Here is a 26,892-nt window from a genome sequence, read left to right on the forward strand (position 1 = left end):
GCACTGCCCATTCCCCAGCCCCTGGGGTTAGGCCATGTGGAGACAGGAGAGCATTTCCAGAAGCTGAGAGCAGGTCCAGGGCTGTACCTATGTATGCAGCTCACGGTCTCTTCATTGACCATGACTCGGGACAATGAGGTGACCCTGAGGGGGGGTCCTGGTTCAGACAGCCGCTTTGACCCGGAGCAGGCTACTGTTGGGGTCTCGCGTCTGTACGGCGTGCAGGGGTCGCATCTGCCACCGTGGACTGGACCCCCGGGGCTGACCTCTAGCTGCAGGCTCAAGTCACCTGGAGATTTAAGCGTTCAGTTCTGCGGCGCTCAGTGCGCTCACACCGTACAGCCACCTCCACCAGCCTTCTCTGGAACGTTTCCATCTTGCACAACTGAAACTCCGTCCCTGTTGAACACGGACTCCCCCTCCCCCCTCCCCCAGCTCCTGGCAACCCGCGTTCTACGTTCTGTCTACTTTCTGTCGCTACAAATCGGACGACTCTAGGTATTGCCTCCTGTGAACGGAACCTACGGTGTCTGTCTTTTTGTGACTGGCTTTTATTTCACTTGCGTGATGTGCTCAAGGTTCACCCGTGTTGTGGCAGGTGTCAGAATCCCCTTCCTTTTCATGGCTGAATAATCCATTGTATCCGTAGCCAACACTTGTTTATCCATTCATCTGTCGATGGGCACTTGAGTTGCCTCCCCCTTTTGGCAATTGTGAATAATGTTGTCGCGCCCATTGGTGTTCAGATGTACTTTAAAATATACCAGTGGCCAAAGAACCAGCTGCCTCGGCTCCGCCCTGCCCACAGCAGCCGCCGGGTGAGATTGGCCTGGGGTTGGACTCGGTTATTGGAATGTTGTTAAGCCTCCCAAATGGTTCTTATGCGTAACCAGGATTGAGAACCCTGAGACACTCGTTCTGGGATGAGTTTAGCGCAGTGCCCGGCTGTAGGAAGCCCTGGGCTGTCAGCTGGCGTAATGGGGGTTGCCAACCATGGGCAGATGTGTAACCCTCATAAAAGGAAAGAGAGGGCTTCCCTGGTGGCGCAGTGGTTGAGAGTCCACCTGCCGATGCAGGGGACGCGGGTTCGTGCCCCGGTCCAGGAAGATCCCACGTGCTACTTGGTGGAAACGTAAATTGGTACAGCCAGTATGGAGAATAGTATGAGGGTTCCTCAAAAAACTAAAAATAGAACCACCAATGATCCAGCGATCCCACTCCAGGGCATATATCCGGAAAAGACGAAAACTCTAATTAGAAAAAATACATGCACCCCAATGTTCACGGCAGCACTGTTTACAATAGCTGAGACAAGGAAGCAACCTCAACGTCCATTGACAGAGGAATGGATAAAGAAGATGTGATACATATATACAATGGAATATCCCTCAGCCATAAAAACAAATGAAATAATGTCACTTGCAGCAACATAGATGGACCTAGAGATCATCATAGTAAGTGAAGTAAGTCAGACAGGGAAAGACAGATAGCATACGATATTACTTATATGTGGAATCTTAAAAAAAAAAGATACAAATAAACTTATTTACAAAACAGAAACAGACTCACAGACATGGTTACCACAGGGAAAGGGGTGGGGAGGATAAATTGGGAATTTGGGATTAACATATACACACTACTATATAAAAAATAAATAAACAAGGACCTACTGTATAGCACAGGGAACTATATTCAATATCTCGTAATAACCTATAATGGAAAAGAATCTGGAAATATATATATATATTATATATATATATATAACTGAATCACTTTGCTATACACCTGAAACATTCTAAATCAACTATACTTCAATTTAAAAAAATAAAATAAAAGGAAAGCGGGCTGTGTTTGCTCTGAGCCAGAGCCCACCTCATGACTCTTTGCGGAGGACGCTAAGCCAGCCCTGTGCTGACGTCCTCCCGAATCCTCCTTGGAATTCCCTCTGCAGCTTCTCTGGGTGTCCAGGCGGCTCCTCGTGGCATTAGTGACGGTGCAGGCGCCCAGGTGTGCAGGCAGCACGGGACCAGGGGCTTCTGCGCTCCGGTGATGGGCTGGAGGAGACATCAAGCGTGGACGCCAGCTTTTCCAACCCCGAGGGAACAAGAGGAGACAGGAGGTCAGGTCTTCCCCAGCAAGAGAAAACCTAACCGATCCCAAGCCGAGGGTAAGCTGGGAGAAGCCGCTGAGAGCAGGGGCCCCGGCTGCCACCTCCATAAAATAAAAGGATGGGAAGGGTCAGCTCGAAGGGCTGAAGCGGACCAGCAGGGTGACCAGGAGCCAGGCTCCCTGGGGTCTGCCTTGCTTTGCTGCTCACCAGCTGTGTGGGTTTCCCATAACAAAGTACCACAAACTGGGTGGCTGAAAACAACAGAAATGTAACCGCTCACAGTTCTGGGGCCAGAGGTCCAAAATCAAGGTGTTGGCAGGGCCATGCTCCCTCCAGAGACTCTAAGGGAGGTTCCCTCCCGGCCTCTTGCAGCTTCTGGTGGTTGCTACACTCCTTGGTGTTCCTTGGCTGGTAGAGGCGTTGCTTCAGTCTCTGCCTCCACCTTCACCTAACTTCTCTCCCTGTGTATGTGTGTGTCTTCCCCTGGCCTTTTTATAAGGACCCACCCTAATCCAGCATGACCTCACCTTCACTTGATGGCATCTGTAAAGACCTATTTCCAAATAAGGTCACATCCACAGATACCAGCGGTTATAGGACTTGGACATACCATTTTGGGGAACATAGCTTGCCACACCAGCTGTGTGACTGCAGGCAAGGTATCACTCCCTCACTGCCCCCTTCTCTGTGTCATGGGGACAGAGCAAACATGCCTCCTAGGGAGGAACAGACGAGGCACCTGGGGTTGGGTTCAAGAGCATCTCTCTTATCTGGAAACTACTGAAAAGTGCAGACTCCCAGGCCCCATCCAGCTCTACCGAGTTAGAATCTGCCTTTTAACAAGCTCCCCCTGCAGGTAGTTCATGTGTTTGCCGTGGGCTGGGAGGGTTAAAGGATTCGGTGTAGTAGCTGACGACAGTGGAAGCCCTTCCTACATGTTGGCCGTTATTTCTTTCTTTCTTTTAAAGAACAGGTGTCATTTTTAAAATTTTATTTATTTTTGGCTGTGTTGGGTCTTTGTTGCTGCACGCAGGCTTTCTCTAGTTGTGGCGAGCGGGGACTGCTCTTTGTTGCAGGGCTTCTCTTTGGTGCGCGGGCTTCTCACTGCGGTGGCTTCTCTTGTGGAGCATGGGCTTAGTTGCTCCGCAGCATGTGGGATCTTCCCAGACCAGGGCTCGAACCCGTGTCACCTGCATTGGCAGGCGGATTCTTAACCACTGTGCCACCAGGGAAGCCCAACCATTATTTCTGATTCTTATTCTCCTCCCTTTGACAAATACTGAGAGCACCTTCCATGTGCCCTCAGCCATTCCAGCCACCACACAGAACAGTAAAGAAACAGACAAGGCATTATCCCTGTCCCCAAGGAGCCAGAGCTCAGTGAGGAAAATCACCACCTAGAATTTTCTCAGTGCAGTCAGTCAGATCCGTGGGATGATTGGATTTTGCCAAGGTTGCAGCAAAAGCCCCAAGAGCCAGGTAGGATGTGGTACCCAGCTGCAAGCCTGGCACCAAGACCAGTACATCTCCTCACCAGCCAGATGCATGGTTGCCCAGGCAACCAGGCGATGCTCCAGAGACGATGAGCGGGACACTGTGCCCGAGTTTCTGCTGTTTCCTTGGAAGCAGTAATGACTGCAGGAAGACCGTCTCCAGTGGGCACTTAGGGGGCAGAGTGCCATGCTCTTCCCCTTTTTTCAAACAAATTGCCCATCTCCCCAGGACCCGGCTTTCCAGGCAGAGGTCATCCAGACGCCCAGCTGCAGCCAGTCTGGAACTGCCCCTGGGCTCAGCCTTCCAATTTAAAGGGCTTCTTGTTCATTTCAGCAGGAGGCAGCAGCATCCATCAAGGCAGAGAAAGCACTCAGGTGTGCCTCTCAGAGTGGCACGGTGGTCGGGGACTCAGGATCGGGCTCGACCTGGGTCCCAGCTCCAGCTCTGGCTCTTACTAGCTCCTTGACTTAACCTCTCTCAGCCTCAGACTTCTTATCTGTAAAATGAAGCTAATTATACTGCTCCCACTGTCGGGTCGTCGTGAGAATTTTTATAAGTGTGCCCCCAGAAGCGCACTGGGTTGGCAGAGGTGGTGAGTTACCTGGCACACACATCCATAGCCCCAGGTGAGTCTTGAAGGAATGAGGAGGTCAGAGGCCCCCCTGTCTAGGAATCAGGGAAGCCAAAGAAGTCAACCACTTGGTCATTCTCCCTGAGTGTGCAAAGGACATCTGGGGACAGCCCCTGCAGGCCTTGGAGGGAAAGTTGGAGGAGATGGGCAGCGTGCCGCTCACATACTGGCCCCAGCAAATAGGCGTTGCCAGAGTGACGGGAGAGGCAACGAGCACGTCACTGGTCCTCTGGGGCATGCTAAGACTTTAGGACAGCCTGCCCAATAGAACTTTCTGCAGTGATGAAAATGTTCTCTATTTGCACTGTCCAGTGTGGCAGCCTCTAGCCACGTGTGGCCGTCCAGCCGCTGGAATGCGGCTAGTGGGACTGAGGCGCTGAATTTTCAGTTGTATTTCATTTTAATTAGGTTCAGTGTAAGTAGCCACACGGGACTGCTGGCTGTCGTGCCGGGCAGCACAGCTTTGGGACACCCCCTGGAAAGAAGTTGTCACAGCCAGCCCAGCTCCCGCCGGGCTCCTTTCTCTCATTGGCTCCAGGAGCGCCCTCTCCTTTAACGACGGGTGGGGGGAGCATGCGTGCTTGCGTGAGCCCGAGCTTCGGAGGCTGCAGCTAGCGGCAGAGCAACCGCCCCGTCAGCGGGAGGCGTGGTGCCCGCACATTCTGAGTCACACCTCTCCTGGACAGGGGCGCCTGCCCGGGGCCGGCTTGTCTCCCGTGGAGGAGCCGACGGGCTCCACTTTCCCAGGCCGGAGAACCCGGGCGTCTGTGGTTGACTCTGCGGTATAGCAGCATTTGCTTGAGAGATGGCGGATGTTGCCCAGGTAACGCCCCCTTCCTGATAAGCAGAGGGCGAAGACTGCAGTGGAGGAGCGGCTGGCTCTTCCTGCTGGCTCTGTTGTTTCGGGAGCGGGTGGGGCTTAGTCACAGATGCCGGGAGCCCTCCTGAGTCCTGCCTGCTCTGGATCACTCACCCACAGGACTTGGTGGGTGATAAGAATGAGCGCTGCTGTTTTGCGAGGAACAGGGCTAAGTGTTTATACATATCATCTCATGGAATGGGCATGGCAAGCCTTTGACAGTGGTTGTTCTCATCCCACGTTGCAGACGAGGAAAGTAGAGTGTCAGTAATACGCTGTAAGTTCCACGAGCACTGGGATCTGTCTGCTTTGCTCACCACTGGTATCCTTAGGACTTAACTCAGTACTTGCCACACCATACTAGACGGTTCCCAGTAACTGTTATTGGATGATTAGATAAATGGATGGATGGATGAGTGGATGGATGGATGGATAAGTGAATAGGTGGATGGGTAGATGAAGTAGAGCTTAGCTTTGAACTGAATTCTGCTGATTGCAAAACCTGCACTCTTAACCACGAAGCCATACTGCCTCTGACTTTTTTTTTTGATGTCCTCCACCTACCTGGGTTGGGATTTTTTTCTTTAACACCTTAATGAAGGTGTAATTTACATGGCATAAAATTCACGTATTGTAAGTGAATGATTCAATGATTTTAGTAGATTTATAGGGTTATGCGACCATTACAATGCAGTTTTAGAGTATTTCCATCATCTAAAAATGCCCTCATATCTGTTTGCAGCCTAATAATCCCTGTTGCCACCTCCCAACCCCAGGCAATAACCGTTCCACTTTCTGTCTCTCTAAATTTGCCTTTTCTAGACGTTTCCTATAAAAGGAATCCTCCAGTAAGTCTGTTGCATCTGGCTTCTTTCACGTAGCGTATTTGTGAGATTCATCCATATTTGCAGCACATATGAGTGTTTCCATCCTTTTTACTGCCAAGTACTATTCCATTGTCTGGATATACCATGTCTTGCTTATCCATTCATCAGCTAATGGACATGTGGGTTGTTTCCACTTTGGAGCTGTTATGAATAGTGCTGCTATGGACATTCACGTGCACGTCTTTATGTAGAGTCTCTTTTTCTCTTGAGTAGATTTCTAGGAACAGAGTTCCTGGGTCATGTGATAAATTTACGTTTAATGATTTAAGAAACTGTCAACCTGTTTTCCAGTGGTGCTGTACTGATTTACATTCCCAGCAGCAATGCACAAGGATCCCATTTTCTCCTCATCCTTGTCAACACTTGGAGATACCTGTCTTTTGGTTCCAGCCAGCCTAGTGGGTGTGGAGCAGTATCTCGTTATGGTTTGAACCTGTGCTCCCCTGATGGCCCCTGATCTTGAGCTGCGTTGTGCTGTTACTCCTTGGCTGGGTGTGGTTTGACCTTTCCAGCCATGGGTTAGCACACTTTTTCTTTAAAGGTCCAGACAGCAAATGTTTGGGGCTTTGTGGGCTACATTTGATTCTGTTGTGTATTCTTTTTTGTTGTTGGTTTTTTCCCCTTAACAACCCTTAAAAAAAAAAAAATGTGAGACCATTCTTGGCTTTCTTACACAAAAACAAGCAGGGAGACAGTTCCGAGGTTCCTGTCAAAGGAATCCAGCAGCCCATCCGCTCCAGACACGGCAAGCGGTCACCCGCCCCTTCTGGTGACATGGGCTTAGTGGAGGGACCATAGGGCAAAGCTGAGGGCCGGGCTTCTGGGTGTCAGGGTTCCAGAGGCATCCCCAGCCCAGTCCCACCGTGATTCATCACGAGATGAGCTCAGCAGAGCTCCTGGGATGAAATGTGCTGATCTGTCACCCAAGGCAGAGTGACTAGGCCCCCACGGTCCTGGGCAGGCCTCCCTCTGTCCTGTGGCTGCCCTGTGCCAGGGCTCAGAGCCTCTTCCGGGCGCCAGCCACCTGCCCACACCCCATGACCACGGTGTCACAGCTGCACTGCCCCCCTGCTGCTCCCACCAGCTCTCAGAGCCTTGGAGACGTGTTCTAGCCCTCATCCCAGACCATCAAGCATTCTTGCAGCCTTCCTCTCGGTGTCTCTTGGTGAATCTGCGCCTCCTCTCCATCATCTGCACTGGCCCTGACCCATGTAATGGAAAGAGGGAGACCTCTGGGGTCCACCAGAGCCGGTGTGTACTTGTGAATTGCCCCTTTCTAGCTGTGTGACCTTGGGCAAGTCATGTCACCTCCCGGCCCTGGTAGTCTTGTGTGTAAACAGGAAACTAGAGCCTGGGGCAGAAGCTGCAGACGCCCTACCTCTTGGCATGAAGACTGTAAACACGGTGACTCTGCCCTGGAGGCACGTCTTTTCCTGGTTGTGGGAGCATTTTGGCCTGGGCACAGGGCAGCCAGAAGTCCAGGAAGTTGGTGGGTAAACAGGGCCGCTTCCTTGCTCCTTGGGTGGGTCAACTCTAGGGCGTGATCCACACTGTCTCCCAGAGGCCCCCTCAGGACTCAGCCTCGTCCCCACAGTGGTGGCGTTGCCTGTTGCCCAGTCCTAACACTTGATGATGCTCTGGCGGTGACTGACGGCCTTCTTCTCCCAGTCTCACTCTCACCCCTGCACTGATGTGTCCTCCATCACCTCCCCAGTAAATAAACCATCTGCGCTCGGGTCCTCATCTGCGGTTCTGCTCCCAGGGCCTATGGCAGGTCCCCAGCTCCTGGGGTTACTGTGAGGGTGGAGTGAGATGATGTCCCGAAGTGCTCTGCACAGTGCCTGGCAGGTCGTTAAACGTTAGCCCTTGTCAGCCCCTGGGAACTTCTGGTCTTGAGTGCAGCCTCTGTGACCACTCTCCTTGGGACGCTCCTTAAGCAGGGGCTCGTGGGAAAGCTGTTGACGTCCGCGGCCTGTCAGGGGGGCTGTGTCTGTGAGCCCGAGGCTGGGCGCGCCCGTGAAGGGGCTCGCTGGGGCAGGCGGCGCCCGACGGGCCCTCTCACCTGGGCCTCACTGTCTCGGCGACATCGAGTGTGGGTCCTGAGGACTTAGGGGCCGAACTCGCGGCCGCCCACCCCCACGGGCGAAGTTTAACCGAGGGCCAGCTGGAACAGTGTTCACCAAAGGTTAATGATGGCTCTTTCTAGGTTGTGGGATTTTCAAGACCTTTTTCCATTTATCCTCCCCTTTGTGCTTTTCAGTGTGGTTTACATTTCTTACAATGAGCATGCCTCGTTTTCACAAAAAGAGTGAAGTCATTTTTCTTTCAAAAGTAAACAACTTGCAGCCGATTACGAGAGAGGGCGCTTAAAGTGCAGACCATATTCCCGTCTAGAATCTGCTGTGGGAATGCACGGCTGTGCGTCCTTGTGGTTTTCTTTGGGGCTGAATATACGGTGAGTTTCTGTGACCATTTCATGGTCATTTAAAAATTAAACAATTCTCTGGGCCCAGAGCAGAACCGCAGTGTCTAGGACTCAAAGGAGCGTTCATCTTCGGGGATGTGCCGGGTTCTTGCCTTGGGAAATGTCTCTACCGCTTCAGACTTCGGGCACTTTGAATTTGTATAGACATGGTCATGCTCCTGGCTCACAACACCAGTCAGGTAACTGGGACTGAGGCTGGTTACGGTCCCAGGGGAGCCTCAAGAGGCTGGGTGCGCCTCATCATGAAAGTCACGGAGTTCAGCAAATACTGCTTGTCACCATCGTCTCCATCAACAGTGTATTTATTATTCACTGAACACCCACCCCCAACAGGAGTTACCATGCGTTTCTTCCAGCCCTTATAGGATCTAAAATGATGGACAAGTAAACGTTTCTACTCTTTCCCATTCCCTACTTGACGAAAACTGTGCTGTCTTCACGTCAAAAGCTTGGAGATTGTACAGCCACTATGGAGAACAGTATGGAGGTTCCTTAAAAAAACTACAAATAGAACTACCATATGACCCAGGAGAGAGGGAGGGAGGCAGTGGGGCCGGCAGAGTGTGTGGGAGGAGGGAGAGGCAGACTACGGAGATTGACATAAGAAAGATCTGGGATGACTATGGGAAATAAACTTAGGTGTAGTTAACTAAGTGGGTGATGGTGGTGGCGCAGGGGTATGGTTAGCAAATAAGAGGCTCCAGAACATCATGCAGTGTGGGAAAAACATGGGAGAAAAAAATGGGGTGCTGTCCGGATCACTGAGGGTTGTCCATTTCATTCCTTTAAAGTTTTTCAGAAGAGGCAGGTTGAGTATCGCGAGTTCCCTTTGGGTTATGTGGTTGTGCTGTTTGGACTACGCTTTTGACTCTAACTCCTTACAGAGAGGGGACCACCTGGGTCCAGGATTTATAAGGGTTCCGCATTGGAAGAGGCCACAGGGTATTTTCATGCATAATTTACAGAAGACGAGGCTGAGGCTCCGTAGGTGAAATACTTTATGGGAAGAACCAGGCCTGTCTGATCCTACAGTTGACCACCTGTTCCACCACCACGTCTCAGCACAGAGAACTACCCAGTTGGATGCAGAATTTGTCCCCCAAATGCTTCATTTTAGGCCTTGGCTTCCAAGACCCTTTGTAATTCTTAACTCAGAAACTAAGTGGTCGGGGAGACACTGGTGGCCTACAAGCTTCTCTTTGAGCCTTGGGGCCAGTGGGGGACCCTCACCTCCTCCTGCCCTCATTCAGACTTTGGTTCAGAGATTGTGACATGTCACCCAGCTGGCTGCTGGCTCAGTGACATTAAAATTAGGTTTTCCCCAAGGAGCAGAGAGCACTTAATGAAGTTTATCCAGTTAGAGACAGAGATGCACAGGCAAGCCAGGCGGCAGTGGGGCAGGCCACTGCGGAGCCGGGGGAGCGCAGGCTGGGACCTCGGCCTCAGAGAGGGCTTCTGTTTCCATGATGTCAGAGGGCGGAACCAGCCCGGCCTCATATGGACAGAGCCGCGGCCACTGCCCCAGCCGCTCGCCAGCTTTGGATGCGGAGGTGAGAACGCACCCATCTTACTCCCCAGGTGGAAGCTGAGGACCATTCTGGGCTCGGTCCCCACCTGGCTGGAGCTGAATTCCAGGCCCCAAGCCTGTCTGTCAGGTTTCCCAGCTGAGCACAGTCTCCAAGGGGACCTCTTAGGGTCAGGGTGAGCAGAAACAGTGCCTCCAATGCAAAGAAAGTGCCTTTGTGGACCCGGAATGCTTCCCCTCCTATTGCGTTTGAATACTTGGGGAACAAGTTTGGCAAAAGATATAACCTGAAGGATAAATAGCTTCATCTTTTTTTTTTATGTCATTGGAAAAGGAGTGGAAATTACTAGCGTTCAGGAGGCCTGGCTATCTGCAAATGCAGCCTTCGACTTGGGGCAAGACTGTCCCTTCTTCGGGGGTCGGATTCTGATGGGGCGGGGAGGGGTCCAGACGTGGGGCCTTTCACATCCAGTACATCTGATTCTTTGATCGTCTTGTATATTCCACCCCTGGCCTGTTAATAACACGTGTGGGTCTCTTTTTCTCTCCCAACCAGAAAAAGATTTACAAATACAAGAAAGTCCTGAGTAACCCAAGCCGTTGGGAAGTCGTCTTGAAGGAGATCCGAACTCTGGTGGACATGGCCCTGACGTCCCCCCTGCAGGATGACTCCATCAACCAAGCCCCACTGGAAATCGTCTCGAAACTGCTCTCAGAGGTAACGCTTCCCCTTGGCTTGATTTCGCACTGTGCCATCCCATTCCCCACCCACGCAGCCCCCGCCACTTTGAAGTCGGCTTCCTTTACACCTGCTGAGTACCACCCGGTACCAAGCAGCAGAATCGAATTTGAGTCTGTGTTGTCTCCCTTTTGCGGGAGGAGGTGAGCGGTCCCCCAGCGACACGAGGGAGTTGAGAAGGAGGTTTGCCCCCGGTGCTTCCAGCTGAGCCGTCCAGGGACGACGGTAGAGTGGTTGCCTCCCTGTTGTGCCCCAAGACTGGATTCGAGGGAGGACATGGTGGGTGTTGCTCTTGGGCCGAGCTGGGCTGGCGATGGTGATGATGGCAGCTGCTTTCAGAGCTCTCTAGTTCGTTCCTGAGCGGGAACACATCCGTGAAGCCCCCAGACTGCCCTTCCTATACCCATGGCGTTGGTCCGCCTCCGTCTCCCCCCGCCCCGTCCCCCGCCAGCACTGGAGGTCCAGGCAGACATGGCTTTCCGCCCTAATCATCCCTCGCAGCCCATAGCTGTCCTTCAACTCACACAGGATATTAAAAGTCGAGAGATTTCACCACAAAATAGGAATTTCCAGGTTCTCTTTAAAAATGGTCGGAAAATCCAGCAGCACTTTGCAGCTCGCTGCTTAGGGCCGCCCATCTGAGCCGTCGGCTTTGCCAGGCAGCCCCACATTTTGAGTGTGTGCCGTGTGCCAGGCGCTGTTCTGCGCACTTGGATGAAGATGGTCCCCTGCCCTCCTAGAGCTTACGTTCTGGCAGGAAAGACAGGGGGACCTGAGGCTTTAATCCGTCAGTTAGGCTGCCCGATGGAGGGCGAGGGGTGCTCGGAAACATCTCTCTGTTTACTGTGCTCCAGTGCTATTTTAAGCACTTGACAGATATTAATACTTCTCTCATTTATTTGCCTGCCTGGCTCTCTAGGGACACTAGGGTTGATGACTCCTGGTTTCAGCTATGCGTGGCCAGCAGAGCTATCTCTCTGTCCCTCTCCCCAGGGAGCGTCCCCTGCTTCTCTGGCTGCCCTGGTGCCCTTGCTGGCCTCACCCACCCACCCCGCCCTCGGACTCCGGCACAAGTTCCCTGCTACCTGGAACCTCTGCTTTCTCTGCAGACCCAGGCTGGTTACTGCCCGTTGGTCCAGGAAACTGGCCCAGGCCTTCCATGTCTGCTGAATAGAGAGGGTCCCTCGCCCTGGGAGGAGGTGGGAGCGAGAGGTAGAAAGTGGGTGGCAAAGGAGCAGAGGACGTGTCTGTCCTCGGGTGGGAGACCAGCCTCGTCCCACAGAAGAGTAAAGACCCTGGCTCTGAAATGAATCACGGTCAAGGTCTGGGATTTGAGGCCTGTGCCGTACACCCGGCCTCGAGTCCAGACTTCCCACCTGAGCGGGAAGGGCTTGTCGGCAGGCCCGGGACTGGCTTCTCATCTGGAGAAGGGGAAGCAGCTCGCCCTCAGGAAGCACCTGCTACGTGCTGGGCAGGCGCCGGGTGCCACGCACACAGCATCCCATCTAATCCTCACGCTCCCCGAGAGACAGCCCTTGCTGTCTCCATTTCACAGATGGGAACGCTGAGGCCCAGAGATACCGAGTGACCTGCCGAGAAAGCAGTGGGGCCAGAAGTTTCACCTTAAGGCTGTCTAGCTCTTACTGCAGAGCTGCACCGCCCACCCCATCAACCCCTCCAGTCTCAGCCGCCATCACACTGTCATTAAATCAGGCTTGTCATCAGGACGAAGGAGAAGGTGGCAGATGACACTGTGGCCGACCGCTAGTGGGATCTCTTGCCCGTCTCAGATATGTTTCATGCATCACTTCTGAGGCTTTAGATCAAGGATCTCAAAGTCAGGTGATCCCAAGCGCTAGGGTAGAGAGACAGAGGCATTTAAAGGAAATATAAGGAGGAAGCTTGGATTTGCTATGCACCAACTGTGAGTCAGGCAAGGGGTCCGTGTTATCCCCAATTTACTGCTAAGAGCTGCTGTTTGCGAGGGACAGAGCTGGGACCGCAGCCCAGGTGGCATCCCCTCCAGTGAGGCTAACGCCTCTCCGAGCGATGCTGACGTTTTCTGAACACGTTCTCTGTGACGATCACAGAGCCCTTTTACATTTCTCCCAGCGACCCTGCAAGGTAAGTATTAAAACATACGGAAATGTAAACGGAGGCTCCAAGGGGTTAAGTCGCCTGCCCAGGGTCACTTGGATGAGGGGTAGGCAGGACCCAGGCCCAGGTCTGCCCAACTGCAAAGCTAATGTGACATTACCTGAATTGGTAGAGACTTTTTCGTGAGTGAGGGACCCAGCCACCAAGGACGGCAGTTAAGAGCAGGTGTGCAGAGTGAGGAAGACCCGGTTCTCCTCTCAGGAGCTCCCTGGCCTTGCTCAGGGTACTGGATCGCTCAGTGCTGTTTTCATCTATGAGTTGGGGCTAAGATTAGCACCCGTTTCACAGAACTAGGGATTGGATGCTCTAATATGTATACAGTGCCTGGCACTGTGCCTGATGTATAGGGACCAATTGATAACAGGTCACATTTCTGTTATCGTGGGAGATGGCTGTGAACTTGACCTTCAGCACCCTCAACTAGATGTTTAGAGGGGATGGGTGGAAAAACAAACTCTCCCTCTTTCTTGCCCTTTTTTGTGTATGGACTGGATTCCCTGTCTGTTCTCTTTACTTAAGCTGTTCCTGAGGCCTCCTCTTAAGAGGCCCCAGGCATCACCAAAGCGACCAGAAGGTGGGCAGGATCCCAAGGGAGGGAAGGGGAGGACAGGCCTGTTAAAGCTGGCATCGCCACCCTCCCGGGCCTTTGTGGGGTTGAGTGTGTGGAGTGGCCGCTCGGTTCAGGATTCAAGTGTCCCCTCCAGGGCAGTGGCTGTCAGTGAGAGCTCTCCACCCCGGGTCAGAAATGGCCTTAGTGGAGAGAAGTTTCCCTGCAGAGTGCCATGTGCCGTCACCGGTGACTGGGACCAAAGAGACGGCACCTGTGTTTGCCAGAGGCTCTTCTTGGAAAGGTGCATGGGTGTGGTGAGGGATGGCTGGTCCCTTCGGAGCTCCCACGGCAGCCTGAAAGATGGAACCTCCCCTCGCATGGACTGAGCTGTATAGCTCAGTGGTTGGCGGTATAGGCTTTGGAACAGGACAGACAGGGGTCAGATCTCCACTCCACCACCTGTTACCTGTGCTCCCGGGTGAGCCACTGGTTGCTCATCTGTCATTGGGATAATAGAACCTATCCCAAGAACAGGAAATGGGTGGGAGGAGTGTAGCAAAGCCCTGACAACAGTGCCTTAGGTGTAGTGAGTAGGAAAGACCAAAGCCAGGCTTTCCTCTGCCCTCGGCTGAAAAATGGCTGGTGTTTAATAATCTGTCATAAACAGGGTGCTCAAGCCACACCAGCATCCACAAAAAGAAAAAGGTGTTAGAATCCAAAAAACATCCTCCCACGTGTCCTGGATCCCAAGCACATAAGTCAGGCGGTCTCCATGGGAACCGGGACGCTCGTGGCGCTCAGGCACTGACCCTGGTTCTGTGCCGCCTTCACCCCTTGGGCAGCCAGCTTACTGGACAAAAGGAAATCCACAGCTCACTAGCTTTTCTTCCACTCGTAGCTGGTGTAAATGCATCAGCTAACAGGTACTTCTCAAACCTGTTCAGCCTGTGGGGCTCTTTCTAGAACCCTGGAACAGTCAATCTTGGGGTTTACTGCCCAACGAGGAGGTGCGTTATGAACAGCAAACACGGCTGTTAGGAAATAAGAGTTGACACCAGTGAAAGCTGGTGTCCACTGAGACAGATGGTCAGAGCAGAACACACCAGGACACTAGCAAAAAAGACAATAGTGGCTGTTTCTGAGTTTTTTTCACTGTCTCTTGTTTATTGTATATTCATCTGTTTCCTCATTCGCATCCTCATTTGCATACACAGGATGGTGGTCACAGGTACCAGCTGTGTAAGCAAATTCCAGATTCCTGGGCGGGGGGGCGGGGGGGTGGAAAAAAACCCTAGAAATTTAGCAAGTTTAATCCATTCCGCTTCATATTTTTGCAAGTTGATTGCTAGAATTTAAACATAGCTGGACCATCTTGGGCCAACTCATGGAACACTAGTGCTCCCTGGGAACCTAGTTTGGGAACCACTGAAATATTCCATGTGCTGCTCCCCAAAGACTACCTAGCACAAAGTCAAGGCCCGAAAGTCTGTTTCTTTACATGTTTATTATGAAGCTGCCTCTGGCCTTCCAAGTGGCATGTGTCACTATGACGAGGGCCAAGCATGAGTTTAAGCCCAAAGAGGAGCCCCATCTACGGAAGAAGAAACTGTCTCACTGAGAAGTGACTAGTCCAAGGTCACGTCACTCCGGTGGTGAAACAGGGACTTGGAACTCAATTCTTCCTGCCCCGAAGCCGTCCTTCCCCTGCTTCCGACCCTGCCTTTGAGGGTCTTCTGATCTATTTAATTAAGAAAAAGGGACAAGTGCCCTCTGTCCGAGAGGCTGAAAGCATTTGAAACTGCATGGGCCTTTGAGATGCAAATGTTCCATTTTATTTATTAATTTATTTTTAATTTTTAGTGGAGTATAGTTGATTTAAAATGTTGTGTTTCTGCTGTACAGCAAAGCGAATCAGTTATACGTGTACATATATCCACTATTTTTTAGATTCTTTTCCCATATAGGCCATTACAGAGCATTGAGTTCCCTGTGCTACATAGTAGGTCCTTATTAGTTCTCTCCTTTATATATAGTAGTGTGTATGTGTCAGTCCCAATCTCCCAATTTCCATTTTATTAATAGTGTGTTTTGCTTTGTTTTCCTCCTGCTCTCTCCGCTTATCCTTCAGAACACAAACTTGACTACCCAAGAGCATGAAAACATCATTGTGGTAAGTCCCGGGCAGCCCCTCTCCCTCTGCCCACCTCCTGTGCCCACAAGCCTCCCCTGGTTTGAGTGAACTCTTGAAACGGCAGCATCATCCCCCAGCACAGTGGCCTTGCTCAATTTTGTCTTTTCTATCAGGCCAGACATGTCTCCCTCCTGCCTTTGCACGTGTCAGAGCCCCCGTTGATTGGGGGGATGTAATTATCAGTCTCTGAGGTTGGTAGCAAATGTGCCTTAATCGCCTCCTCCTTCCCGAGTCGGTCGCAGGGAGTGGAGGCCGGAGATGGCAGAGACCGTATAATTTACTCTCAGCCCGTAACCCTGTTAGCTGAAAGGTAAACTCTCTCTTTCTTGCCCCAGGACATGCTCCCAATTAATCCACACCTAGAAACCCGTATTGAATTCCCTCTGATGTGCAAAGTGCGATGGTAGTTTCTGGGACTTGACTTTGATGTGAGCATCTTTGGTGTAAAATATCTTCCTGGGTGATTTTAAACTATGAAATGTGGTTCTCCCAAGAGAGAAGAAAGAAATGAAGTTGCACCTACTGGGTGCCAAGCACTGAGCTCTGTATTTGAATCCACAGGTAACTAAGATGGCCCCTGCTCCCAAGGAGTTCTTGGTCTACTAAATGAGATCGCTGCAAAAATAAGAGGCGTGTAACACAGAGAGTAGAGTGATAAACTCACCTGGGAAAGAAGCCAGAGAGCTTCCCAAAGGCAATGATGTCTGAGCCGGGTTTCGAAGGATCAATAGGGGTTTGCCAGATGGCAAAACAGGGGAAGGGCTTTCCAGAGAGAGAAAACAAAACATGCAGAGAAATTTTTTTTTTAATATTTATTTATTTGGCTGCGCCGGGTCTTTAGTTGCGGCACGTGGGATCTTTGTTGCCATGTGCGGGATCTTTAGTTGCGGCATGTGGGAACTAGTTCCCTGACCAGGGATCGAACCTGGGCCCCCTGCATTGGGAGTGCGGAGTCTTAACCGCTGGACCACCAGGGAAGTCCCATGCACAGAGATTTAAAGCAACATGGCATATTCCGGAAGCTTCAGCGTTGCTGGAGCATAAAGCCTAAGGAAATAGGAAGCAGGAAGGCAGAACTTGAAATGGAAGTGAGAGGCAGAGCTTTGTGTGCCCAGGAAAGGACCTGGAACATTTACCTGCCCAAGAGGTCCCGCGGCTGCAGCCTTTGACACAAGGGCCGCATCCCAGACACCGTGCCCCTCTGAGCTGCTTTAGGGCTTCGGGAGCCCACCCACTTGGCCCTGGCCAGCCCGGCCTGGAGAATCACCCTCCATGCTGCAGCTGGGTCCTGTGGGCACCAAAGGACGTGAGCCTTAGGGCTTTTATCGTGGAGAGTAAAGGCAGCAGCTTCTGTGGTGTCCCAACCGCAGTGTCTGGCGCATAGCAGCTGCTCAGTGGGTGTCTGCTAAGCATATAGAGGTTTTCCCCATGCTCTGCTCTGACCACCCATTGCCTCCTCTTGCTAGAACAGGGACAGCATCAGCCTGGACCCCCCCAGTCACCCACCACCACGTTTCTCTGGCATGTTATTAATTAATAAATTCACTTAACGAAACATTCGTTGACCTGTGAGGACAAGTATGTACCAGACGCTGGTCTCTGTTGCACAGACAGAGGTACCAGTGAGGGGTTACTGTGTGCTGGCGGAACCTGACAGATAATCCAGAAATCACGTGGTCCGGGCTTGAGATTTGTTCAGGGTGTTAGGGGAGCACAGAGGGCAGGCACCTGACCTCCTCTCTCAGGGAGGGGAGTGGGAGGGGGACGGCAGAGGGCTTCAAGGAGGAGGTAAGCGAACTGAGTCTTAACAGGTGGATAGGATGCTCCCGGGAAAGGCAGTCCAGGCAGGGAGCCCAGCACAGGCAAAGGCAAAGAGGCTCTCGCTGGTGGAGAAGCAGGCAAGGATGTGGGTGCCGGGGAAGGAGTTGGCATCTTCCCCTCCTGGTTGGCAACACCTGTGGGTCCCACTGTGCACCTCAGCCCTGGAAGGAGGGTCAGGGCTTTGGACTTGGGAGGAGCCTGGGAAAGGAATTGTGATCTGAGAAATCCAGCCTGCATTTATTCAGCTAATTTGGCTGGGCTGACCCCTTAATGGGACTCAGGCATCAGCGGGGATGCCTGAGAACAGGGAAGAATTCGAACTCAGGGTCTGACCCTCAGCCCCCCGTTTTACAGCCTTGCTTTCAGTGTTCTCTATTACCCATGCTGTTATTATCGTGAAGCCTTCTGTAGCCTCCTTTCGTTCCAGCCATTACATTTTCTGATTTGACCTGTTGGCAATTAGTCTTCTCCCAGTGGGGCTTGGGTTTTGTTTTGTTTTTTATGCACTTATTTTTCAAAAGTACTTCCACAAGTAATTTAAGTTGGTTTCATTCAACCCATCAGTCAGGCGTCAGTGCCGTGGGTAACAGCTGGCGTGTCACTGGACAAGCGTGGACCCAGAGTCCAGACTCCGGCGGCGTTCCCACGTGCTGGTGAAGGACGTGGGCTTAAAGCTTAGTGTGGTTTAAGTTCAGAGCTGAGTGCAGACCCTGGGCTCACCCCCTACCAGCTGTGACCTTGGGCGAGTAACGGAAGAGCTTTTAATTTCACTTAAAATATCTTTAAAATATTCTTTAAAGTACTTTTGTGAGGATTTCATGAGCATATTTTCATTGTTTTAAAAAAAAAAAAAATTTCACCCCTTCCCAGCGACCCCCTCAGAGGCAGCCCTGGAGGTTTTCATGGGGTGACAAACCCACAGAGACAGACACGGTTGTGTTTTTATTTTTTTGCTTTTAACATTAAAGATGCGAAGCTTGATGTGTTGTCCTGTGTTCGATTTTTCACTTAACAGCATGTCTTGGAGATTCTTTCAAGCCAAGACATGCAAGCACGTGTCTAACCCAGGGTTTCTCGCCCTCGGCACTAGTGACATTTGGGCATGGATGATTGTTTGTGGTGGGGCCGTCCTGGGCATTGTAGGATGTTGAGTAGCCTCCCTGGCCTCCACCCACTAGAACTCCACCCAGCATTCCCCTGTTGTGATGATCACACTGTCTCCATACATGCTAATATCCCTTGGGAGCGGGGCAGAGCTGACCCTGGTTGAGAACCACTGTTCTACCCCATACTCCATTCTTTCCACTGGCTCTAGAGTATTCGTATTTAACCAGATGGCCATTCAGATCATTTCCAGCTAACTTGACACGCTAAGCCTGTCCCCTCATCTATGAAATGTGTGTGATAACAGTGCCTTTTCCTGCAGGGCTGCTGGGAAAGTTAAACGGGCTAACACCCCGAACATGCTGGGAAGAGGGCTAGGCTCATAGCAAGATGCCACAGAAACATAAAATCTTCTTATTAACAATACGATCTAAAATGATCCTTACTCTGTGACTGGGGCAGGCCTTGTAACAACCTCCCTGACCCTCTGTCTCTTCATCTGTACAAATGGAAATCACTACCGCTTGACCTCACAGAGTTGTCATGAGGATCAAATGAGATAATAGCTGTGGAAGCGCGGAGCCCACGCCTGACGCCCACTGTGGGCGCTTAATCTGTTCCCACTCCTTTATTCTTTGATTCATCCCTGTGAAAGAGGTGGGCCCAGCTTGACTGAAGGGGCTGAAGCCAGGAGGGTACACCCTGCACGTGATCCTTCCTCCCAGAGGTGGTCCCAGAGCTCAGTGTGGGGAGCGGAGACGCGGGCCAGGCAGCTACTCGAGGGCTGGGGGAGGCGCTTGCCCTGCCCCGCCACCCATGCTGTGGCCTGACCTCTCCCTGCGTTCACCAGCGTGGGCAGCAGCGAGCCCCCACCTGACTTCTGAAAAGGAGCGTGCAGAGCCCGAACCGTGGGCCCGGCCTACTTTGGGGTGTTTCATCGTCTTTCATTGCCCCATTTCTCCTCCTGTGGAGTTGTCACGATCAGGTCGGAGCCCACCAACCCCCTTCCCACACTGTCAGGGAGAGCTGCCTGTGGTGATGGACATGCTCTCCGTTTGCGCTGTGCATTGCAGTGGCCGCTAGATTCATGGGGCCGGTGAGCTCTGGAAATGCGGTCAGTGCGTCTGAGGAACTGCACTTTCAATTTCATTTCCTTTAGAATCGTTTCTTGGGAATTCTATGGCGGTCCAGTGGTTGAGACTCCACGCTTCCACTGTAGGGGGCACGGATTCAATCCCTGGTGGGGGAACTAAGATCCCACAAGCCATGGAGGGTGGCCAAAAAAAAAGAAAAGAAAGAAAGAAAGAAAGAAATCGTTTCTTCCGTGTCAGTTACAACGGGGAGAGTTACACGTGGCTAGTGGCTACCATGTTGGACCGCCTAGCCCTAGGCGAGTGAGACCCTGGGCCCCGTCTCCACTTGTTGGTCAGCCTGACCGTTACTGCTGTGAAGCAGAGACTCAGCTTTTGATGATTTCGTCTTCCACATAATGGGGAGGATGGGCCGATGGTCATCCCCCTACTGCCATCGAGCTACGTGTTCCTTCCCCTAACGGTCCTGAGACAGGCGGAAGCCCTCACCGAGGGGTACCCACCCACATCCAAAGGCCCTGCTTGCGGGAGCAGAGCCAGGAGACCCTCTGAAACCAAGCAGGCAGGGTCTGGGCTACGGGGCTCAGTGATGGGGAGACCCTGTCATCACAGAGCCTTCCTGAGGAGTCAGCGAAATTGCCGCTGTGTCCAGTACAGCCCAAGACGGTCCCCCTGTGCTGGTGTCAGTGACAAACTGTACTCCAGGCAGTGGGCTTATCCCAAGCCTGAGACACCAAAGCTTCTACAGTTTTCTCTCATCACCTCCCCCCAACAGCCCTGTGAATTAGTAACTCTAGTTTTCCACGTTTTATAGACTAGAAGACGAAATGTCCAGAGAGGCCAAGCTGCTCACTCAGTCACACAGCCCGGCAGTCTCGGTGCTGGGTCCTGGGTCTCCCGTTTCCTAATGTTGTGACCAGTGTGGAACTGGGTCCTAGGTCTCCCGTTTCCTAATGTTGTGACCAGTGTGGAACTGGGTCCTAGGTCTCCCGTTTCCTAATGTTGTGACCAGTGTGGAACTGGGTCCTGGGTCTCCCATTTCCTAATGTTGTGACCAGTCCACAACGAGTGGACTTCACATAGGCATTAACCATCCATCCCATAATGAATGTTTATGGAGAGCTGGCCTTATCTCAGGCTGGGAGAGGCACTTTACACCAGGGGTTCTCAACTGGGGCCGATTTTGTCCCCCAAGGGGAATTTGGCGATGTCTGGACATAGCTCTTTTTCCATTGTTCCAATTTTTTATTTGAATTTGAAATTTAGCAAAATCGTTAAAACAGAAATTATGAAAGGGGCAGAAAAATCAAGAATCAAACACCATCTGAGCCATGGGAACCTTGCACAGGAATGGCAGTGGGAACAGGTAACAGTGTACAGCTGGCCTAAGAAGGCTCAGTGGTGGGACTTCCCTGGCAGTCCAGTGGTTAGGACTCCACACTTCCAATGCAGGGGGCGCGGGTTCAATCCCTGGTCGGGGAACTTAGGATCCCACACGCCACGCAGCGCAGCCAAATTTTTTAAAATTTAAAAAAAAAAAAAAGGCTCGGTGAGGAATGAATTCAAGGGGCATTAGAAATTCTAACCTCCCTTAATATAAAATGAAGTGCATCTGGAGACAGGTTTTTTTTGTTGTTGTTGTGTTTTTTTGCGGTACACGGGCCTCTCACCGTTGTGGCCTCTCCCGTTGCCGAACAAAGGCTCCGGACGCGCAGGCTCAGCGGCCATGGCTCACGGGCCCAGCCGCTCCGCGGCATGTGGGATCTTCCCGGACCGGGGCACGAACCCATGTCCCCTGCGTCGGCAGGCGGACTCTCAACCACTGCGCCACCAGGGAAGCCCTGGAGACAGTTTTGATTGTCATGGTTGGGTTGGGGGTTGAGAGCAAGGATGCTACCAGACATCCTGCAGTGCACAGGACAGCTGCGCTGCAAGCAAGGGCCAGCCGCAGGTGCTCACAGGGCCAGGCTAAGAAGGCTTCTCTGCACAGATTACCTCCGCTCACCCTCAAAGTGATGCTCTCTGGTTCACCTTCCTGGTGGGGACCACAGGGTTAAGAGAGATGAAATGGTCACATCATAGCAAGTGCCTGAAGCAGGACTTGCACCCAGAACTCTGCCCCCAAAGCCTGGGCTTATAACCACCACGCGTCCTGCCTCGCAGGCAGGGACTGTTGATCCACGGGGGACGCGGATGGTCATCCGCAGGTCGTGAAACCCCTAAAGTTGCATGCATCGTTACAGATGTATATTTTTCTAGGGGGCAGCCCAGAGATTTTATCAGCTTCGCAGTGGGAGCCACGTACCCCCCCACACACACAATTTAGGAGCTCTGGCCGGCAAGTTAGAGGATGGCTTTTTTGCCCAGAGGGTGACAAGGAGGTTGTGCTTTCCACCGTGAGTTAACCGTCTTACGTAGACACCCCCACCCCCACCCCTACGATTCCTTCCAAGAGATTCCGACTGACGTTTGTTCCTTTTCTTTCAGGCAATCGCTCCTTTGCTGGAAAACAACCATCCACCACCAGATCTCTGTGAATTCTTTTGCAAGGTATGGCACCGCTGAAGCAGGCCTGTGTTTTCAGGAAGCAGCCTGTCTCAGTATGTGCATGGCAGGGGTTGGTTTTGCAAAATTTGCTGAAAACCAAACTTAGACCCTCCCCCGGCCCCGACCCAGGTCAGGGCCCCAGACACAGCCAGAGACAAGCCAGGCACTCCGTTCTTGGGTTACAGGCCCCTCTCCGCCAGACAGGTGATAAGCGAGACCCAGGGTCAGACCAGCAGGTCAGGGAGGGGCATCAGAGTTTTCCTTGGAATGTCTTCCTGGCTGTCTTGGGAGAAGTTTGCAGCAGACTTTCTGAGCTCCTGACATCAGAGCTGGGCTATTATTATTAGCCAGGGCTCCTGTGAGCACCGGCTGGCCCACAGTGAGGGCACAGCCATGGGGCTTTCCCTGAACAGGGCAGGCAGGCAGGGGATGCCAGGTGAGCTTGGAAGAGCCCTGGAGCAGGACATCCAGTCCCAGGGACCCCACGCCAGGCCAGCCTTGCAGTGGGATCTACGTGGAACATCCCCAGAGCGCGTCAGGGACCAGGCATCCCCCGTCTGAGAGCACCTTGGTGGCCTGGGGGCTGGACCAGCACACGATCCTGTTTGATCCTTTGCTGGGTGATTTTTTTTTTTTTTTTTCCTGTACGTGGGCCTCTCGCCGTTGTGGCCTCTCCCGTTGCGGAGCACAGGCTCCAGACACGCAGGCTCAGCGGCCATGACTCACGGTCCCAGCCGCTCCGCGGCATGTGGGATCTTCCAGGACTGGGGCACGAACCCGTGTCCCGTGCATCGGCAGGCGGACTCTCAACCACTGCGCCACCAGGGAAGCCCCTGGGTGATTTTTTTTAATGCAATGGTCTGATGTCCTTGGAAAGTTGCAGGGCCTGGCTTTGCTGCTTTCCCAGCGCTCCCCTGCTCTTCCTCTCGCCGACCCCCTTCACCGAGCTTGTTCCTTCCACGGCCACACACCGTCCTTTGGGGGTGTGGGCTGTGTGCACCAGTGAGACAGGCGTGTGGCGTGGCACAGCGGGCTCCTGGGGACCTGCTGGTTCTGGGGTGAAGGGGACCGTGGTGCACTTATTGCTCCTCTGTCCCCTCACCCAGGGAGCATGTCCTCTATGTGTGTTAGGGGACGCAAGCTTTAGGGAGACAGGATCACATCATCCTCTTTGGCCCTGTCTCTCCATCAGCAGACCTTTCCCAGCGACCCACAGAGCAGAGGGTGGGCCCAGCCTGCTACCTGAAATGCCCAAGTGCATCTCTTAATGTGGGCGTGTGCCAGTGCGTGCCCTCTGGCCCACGCAGGTGAGCCCTGAATGTACAGTTGTGTGTGTGTGTGCAAGGGCGTGTCTAGGCATCGGGCCCTGTGCTGTACCAAGGCCCCCCTCCCCCGTGGGGAACAGCTGCGGAAGGAGTAACCACTTGGTGGGACTGCACACAACTAAGACAGGCCTTCTCTGCCCCCAGCACCTGGCGTTGTGCCCCCAAGCAGGGCAGGCAGGTCACCCAGTGTATGGGCTCTTGAGAGAGCGGCCAGCTGCTCCCTTACCTGTCCCGGCGGGTCATCTCCTCTCTTAGTATTTTGTCCCATTTAATCCAGACCTGCTCCTTGTTCTCCTCTCAAGCAGGGTGGTTTCTCCCAGATCTCACGGCGTTCAGACTTTTGTTCTAGAACATTGTTCTAGAACAATGGACCTTTGTTCAAAGTAAATCATACCTGAGGGTTCCTGGTAGCACAGTTTGAAAAACAGTGATGTGGAGGACACCATCCCTTTTGGCATTTCCTGATAGAACTCCCTGGGTAGCTGCCCTGCCGTTTGGAGCGAGGAGCCCAGGCACAGGGATCGGTGAGACTCAGGGCTGTTTTCCCTCGGGTGGCGGGCGGGATTGGAGTCGCAGCCTCAGCACTTCCTCCATCAGGCAGCCCACCCAGAGAGGAAGGCTTGAGGGAACAAAGTCGCCTCCACCGGGTCCACTTGGCCAGCTCTCTGGACACACCTAGGCAGCCTCTCCTGCCAGACTTGGAAGCCAGGACCCCGAGATTTGGGGAAAGTTTACTTATCAAGAATAGTCTAGGATTTCTAATATCCCAAGTCCAGTGTCCTCTTCCAGGGTTGGAAACAGCACCTTCAGGCCCAGGCAGGTTTAAATGTGGTAGAGCAGCACATCGTCTGTTCCGCCTGAAGGCCTTCAGTTTCACTTTGAAAAACAAAAACCCCATGCTGGTGAGATAAAATACTTCCAAGAGCTGCGTGTGGCCTGCACCCTGCAGCCAGCTTATCAAAGCCTTCAATTGAGAAGTCACAGAATTTTCGAGATTCTGGCATCCAAGCACTAACCCTGGTATTCTTGCACCTGATTTTCAAGAAACTCCTCTGGTAGACCACGTGCGCCGAACCTTAGTGCTGTGGGGATCTTGCCCTGTTAAATAGGATTGTGTGGGAACGGACTCCTGTCTGTACCCCCCTGAAACAATCTCAGACCATCAGTCAGATCAAAACAAAAAGCAAACAGAAGATTCCATCCCCACCCACTTTTCTCACTCCCCCAAAATGAACAAAAAGGTATGCAGCAGTATTGAGCAGGGGAACCCAGGCACCAGAGCCGGGCTCACTGCCCCGAGCCACAGACCACGGTCAGGGCTTCCGCAGGCCCCGGGTGGACCCCGCCAGGCTCGGTGCTGACCATTTCCTCCTGCCTCCCCAGCACTGCAGAGAGCGGCCCCGGTCTATGGTGGTCATCGAAGTGTTCACCCCCGTGGTCCAGAGAATCCTCAAGCATAACATGGTAAGTTCCCCCGACACCCGGACCACAGAGCCAGGGGAGGGGCACAAGCTTCCAGTCTTTCACTTTTCCCAAGATTTGGGGATGGGGTTGGAGGCTGACGGCCAGGGACTGGGCTTGGGGTTCTGTTGCACCCTGTGGGTTTTCATGCACCCTACCCGGCTTGGTTCTGGTTTTTGCTCTTAAGACAACAGGAGGACTCTTTCCACGGTAAGAATGACAAAAATAATGTGGCTGGGGGAGAAGAGATAGGTGTGTAGAGTCACAAATAATATCTGTAGAAACTCAGCCTTTGAGGAAGGGGAGGAAACTCCTCACTCCTTAAGAGGTGCATACCCATAGGAGCGTCCATGGAAAGGGCAGAAAGAGGGCTGTACACAGTGCAGAAACCTGACAGTCGTGACCTCAGCCAGAGGTCAGGGTCACCGTCCACAGTGTTAAGTCACAGTGTGGCATGTACCCTTGGTGTGATGTGAGGAGGAGGGCCCTGGACCTCGCGGGTCTTCTCTCTCAAACCCACCACCTCAGTCTAATCATAACAAAAACGTCAGACTAATCCCAGCTGAGGGACATTCTACAGAACACCTGATGGCCTCAGAACTGCCAGGTCATCGAACACAAGGAGAGTCTGAGAAGCGGTCACAGCACAGAGGCCCTAGGAGACATGATGAGTAATTGCAGTGGAGTTTTCTGGATGGGATCCTGGGACAGAAAAAGGACATTAGGGGAAAATCGAGGAAATCCGCATAAAGTATGGACTTAAATTAGGTTAATTTTTAAAAACATAGGCGCAGAATTTCATTATGCACTCAGTGGTCCAGGCTCTTGTAATCTGCTGGCCCTTTTGCATTCTGTCCTCAGTCCAGCGAGAGCAGCAAATGTCATTGTTTTCTCTGTATTACACATGGGGAAACTGAGGCTGAGCAAAGTCCTCTAACTGGCCCCAGGGCCACAGCTGGGAATAAGGACAACTAGCACCTACTCTCAGGTATTTACGGAGCACCTTTCAGAGCCGGATGCAGTGTGACGCTCCAGTGTATTATGTCATGTGACCCCCATGACGGCCCGTGACCTCCTTCTGCAGATGAGGATGTGGAAACCCAGAAAGTGCCGTGGGTTCCTCCCAGAACCTGTGGGCAGCTGTGATTTCTGTAGGTTACTCAGGGCCCTGTGGGCAGGTGTGGTCTCTCATGAGTGGTGCTAGGGAGCCGGCAGTCTAAAGCAAGGGCTGGTGTTCCAACAGGCTCTGCTGAGCCAGCCACCAACCTGGACTGACGTCGCCTGGGTGGCGTGGAGGTGTCTGTGTCATTGCATCACACATTGGGCCCCTGAATCGGTTGTGGGGTGACTGTGACTAATGCCCCCCCACCCTGTCAAGAGGCAGCATGTGAAAACGGCTCTGAAAAGGGGTGACCTGCTCACAGTTTTGTTTGTCAGGTAGCTTTCTTGTCTCGACACCAGATCCCCAAAGAATAGTACATAACCTACCCCCTTCCCCAGTCAGGAATGGAAAGTATGACACATGTGCCGCTCTCCCCCATCCCACACCCCGGCAGACATCATTAGCCGATTACAGCACTCCTCCTGCAGAGCCCAGAGTTAGCTTCAGAGTCTTTCTCTGCACAGCATTCCAAGCAGCCACTACCGGTTGTACCATGTTGGTACCCTACAGATTCTCTTTACCATTATCCCTGAGTGATCCCACACCATAATTAAGTTGTTGCTTATTTCTGAGATCCTCCTTAATTTGAGATAAATGTATTTCTTGTTTTCTGAACAAGAACTAACAAAGAAACTCCCCTGGGGGATGGGTGTGCGTGTGTGTGTGTGTGCTGCCTTAGTTAGGCTTTAATCATTGCAAGGGCACTCTGTGGCCTGGGCCAGCTGGGAGGAAAAGGTCCCTGATTGTTAACTC

General features: G+C 52.6%; 1 protein-coding gene across 1 annotated transcript in view; it reads left to right on the forward strand.

Moving 5' to 3' along the window:
• Positions 1-26,892, forward strand: part of CMIP (c-Maf inducing protein) — a gene marked incomplete at its 5' end in the record, with an annotated part of 235,057 nt that overhangs the window by 172,153 nt on the left and 36,012 nt on the right. The window contains 4 exons of the mRNA XM_024735722.1: positions 10,548-10,709; positions 15,566-15,607; positions 22,132-22,194; positions 24,900-24,980. Coding sequence (XP_024591490.1) covers positions 10,548-10,709; positions 15,566-15,607; positions 22,132-22,194; positions 24,900-24,980 — 348 coding nt within the window. The remainder of the gene's footprint in view (positions 1-10,547; positions 10,710-15,565; positions 15,608-22,131; positions 22,195-24,899; positions 24,981-26,892) is intronic.

Source organism: Neophocaena asiaeorientalis, unplaced genomic scaffold, assembly GCF_003031525.2.
Source record: "Neophocaena asiaeorientalis asiaeorientalis breed wild unplaced genomic scaffold, Neophocaena_asiaeorientalis_V1.1 scaffold40, whole genome shotgun sequence".
NCBI classification, from domain to species: Eukaryota; Metazoa; Chordata; class Mammalia; order Artiodactyla; family Phocoenidae; genus Neophocaena; species Neophocaena asiaeorientalis.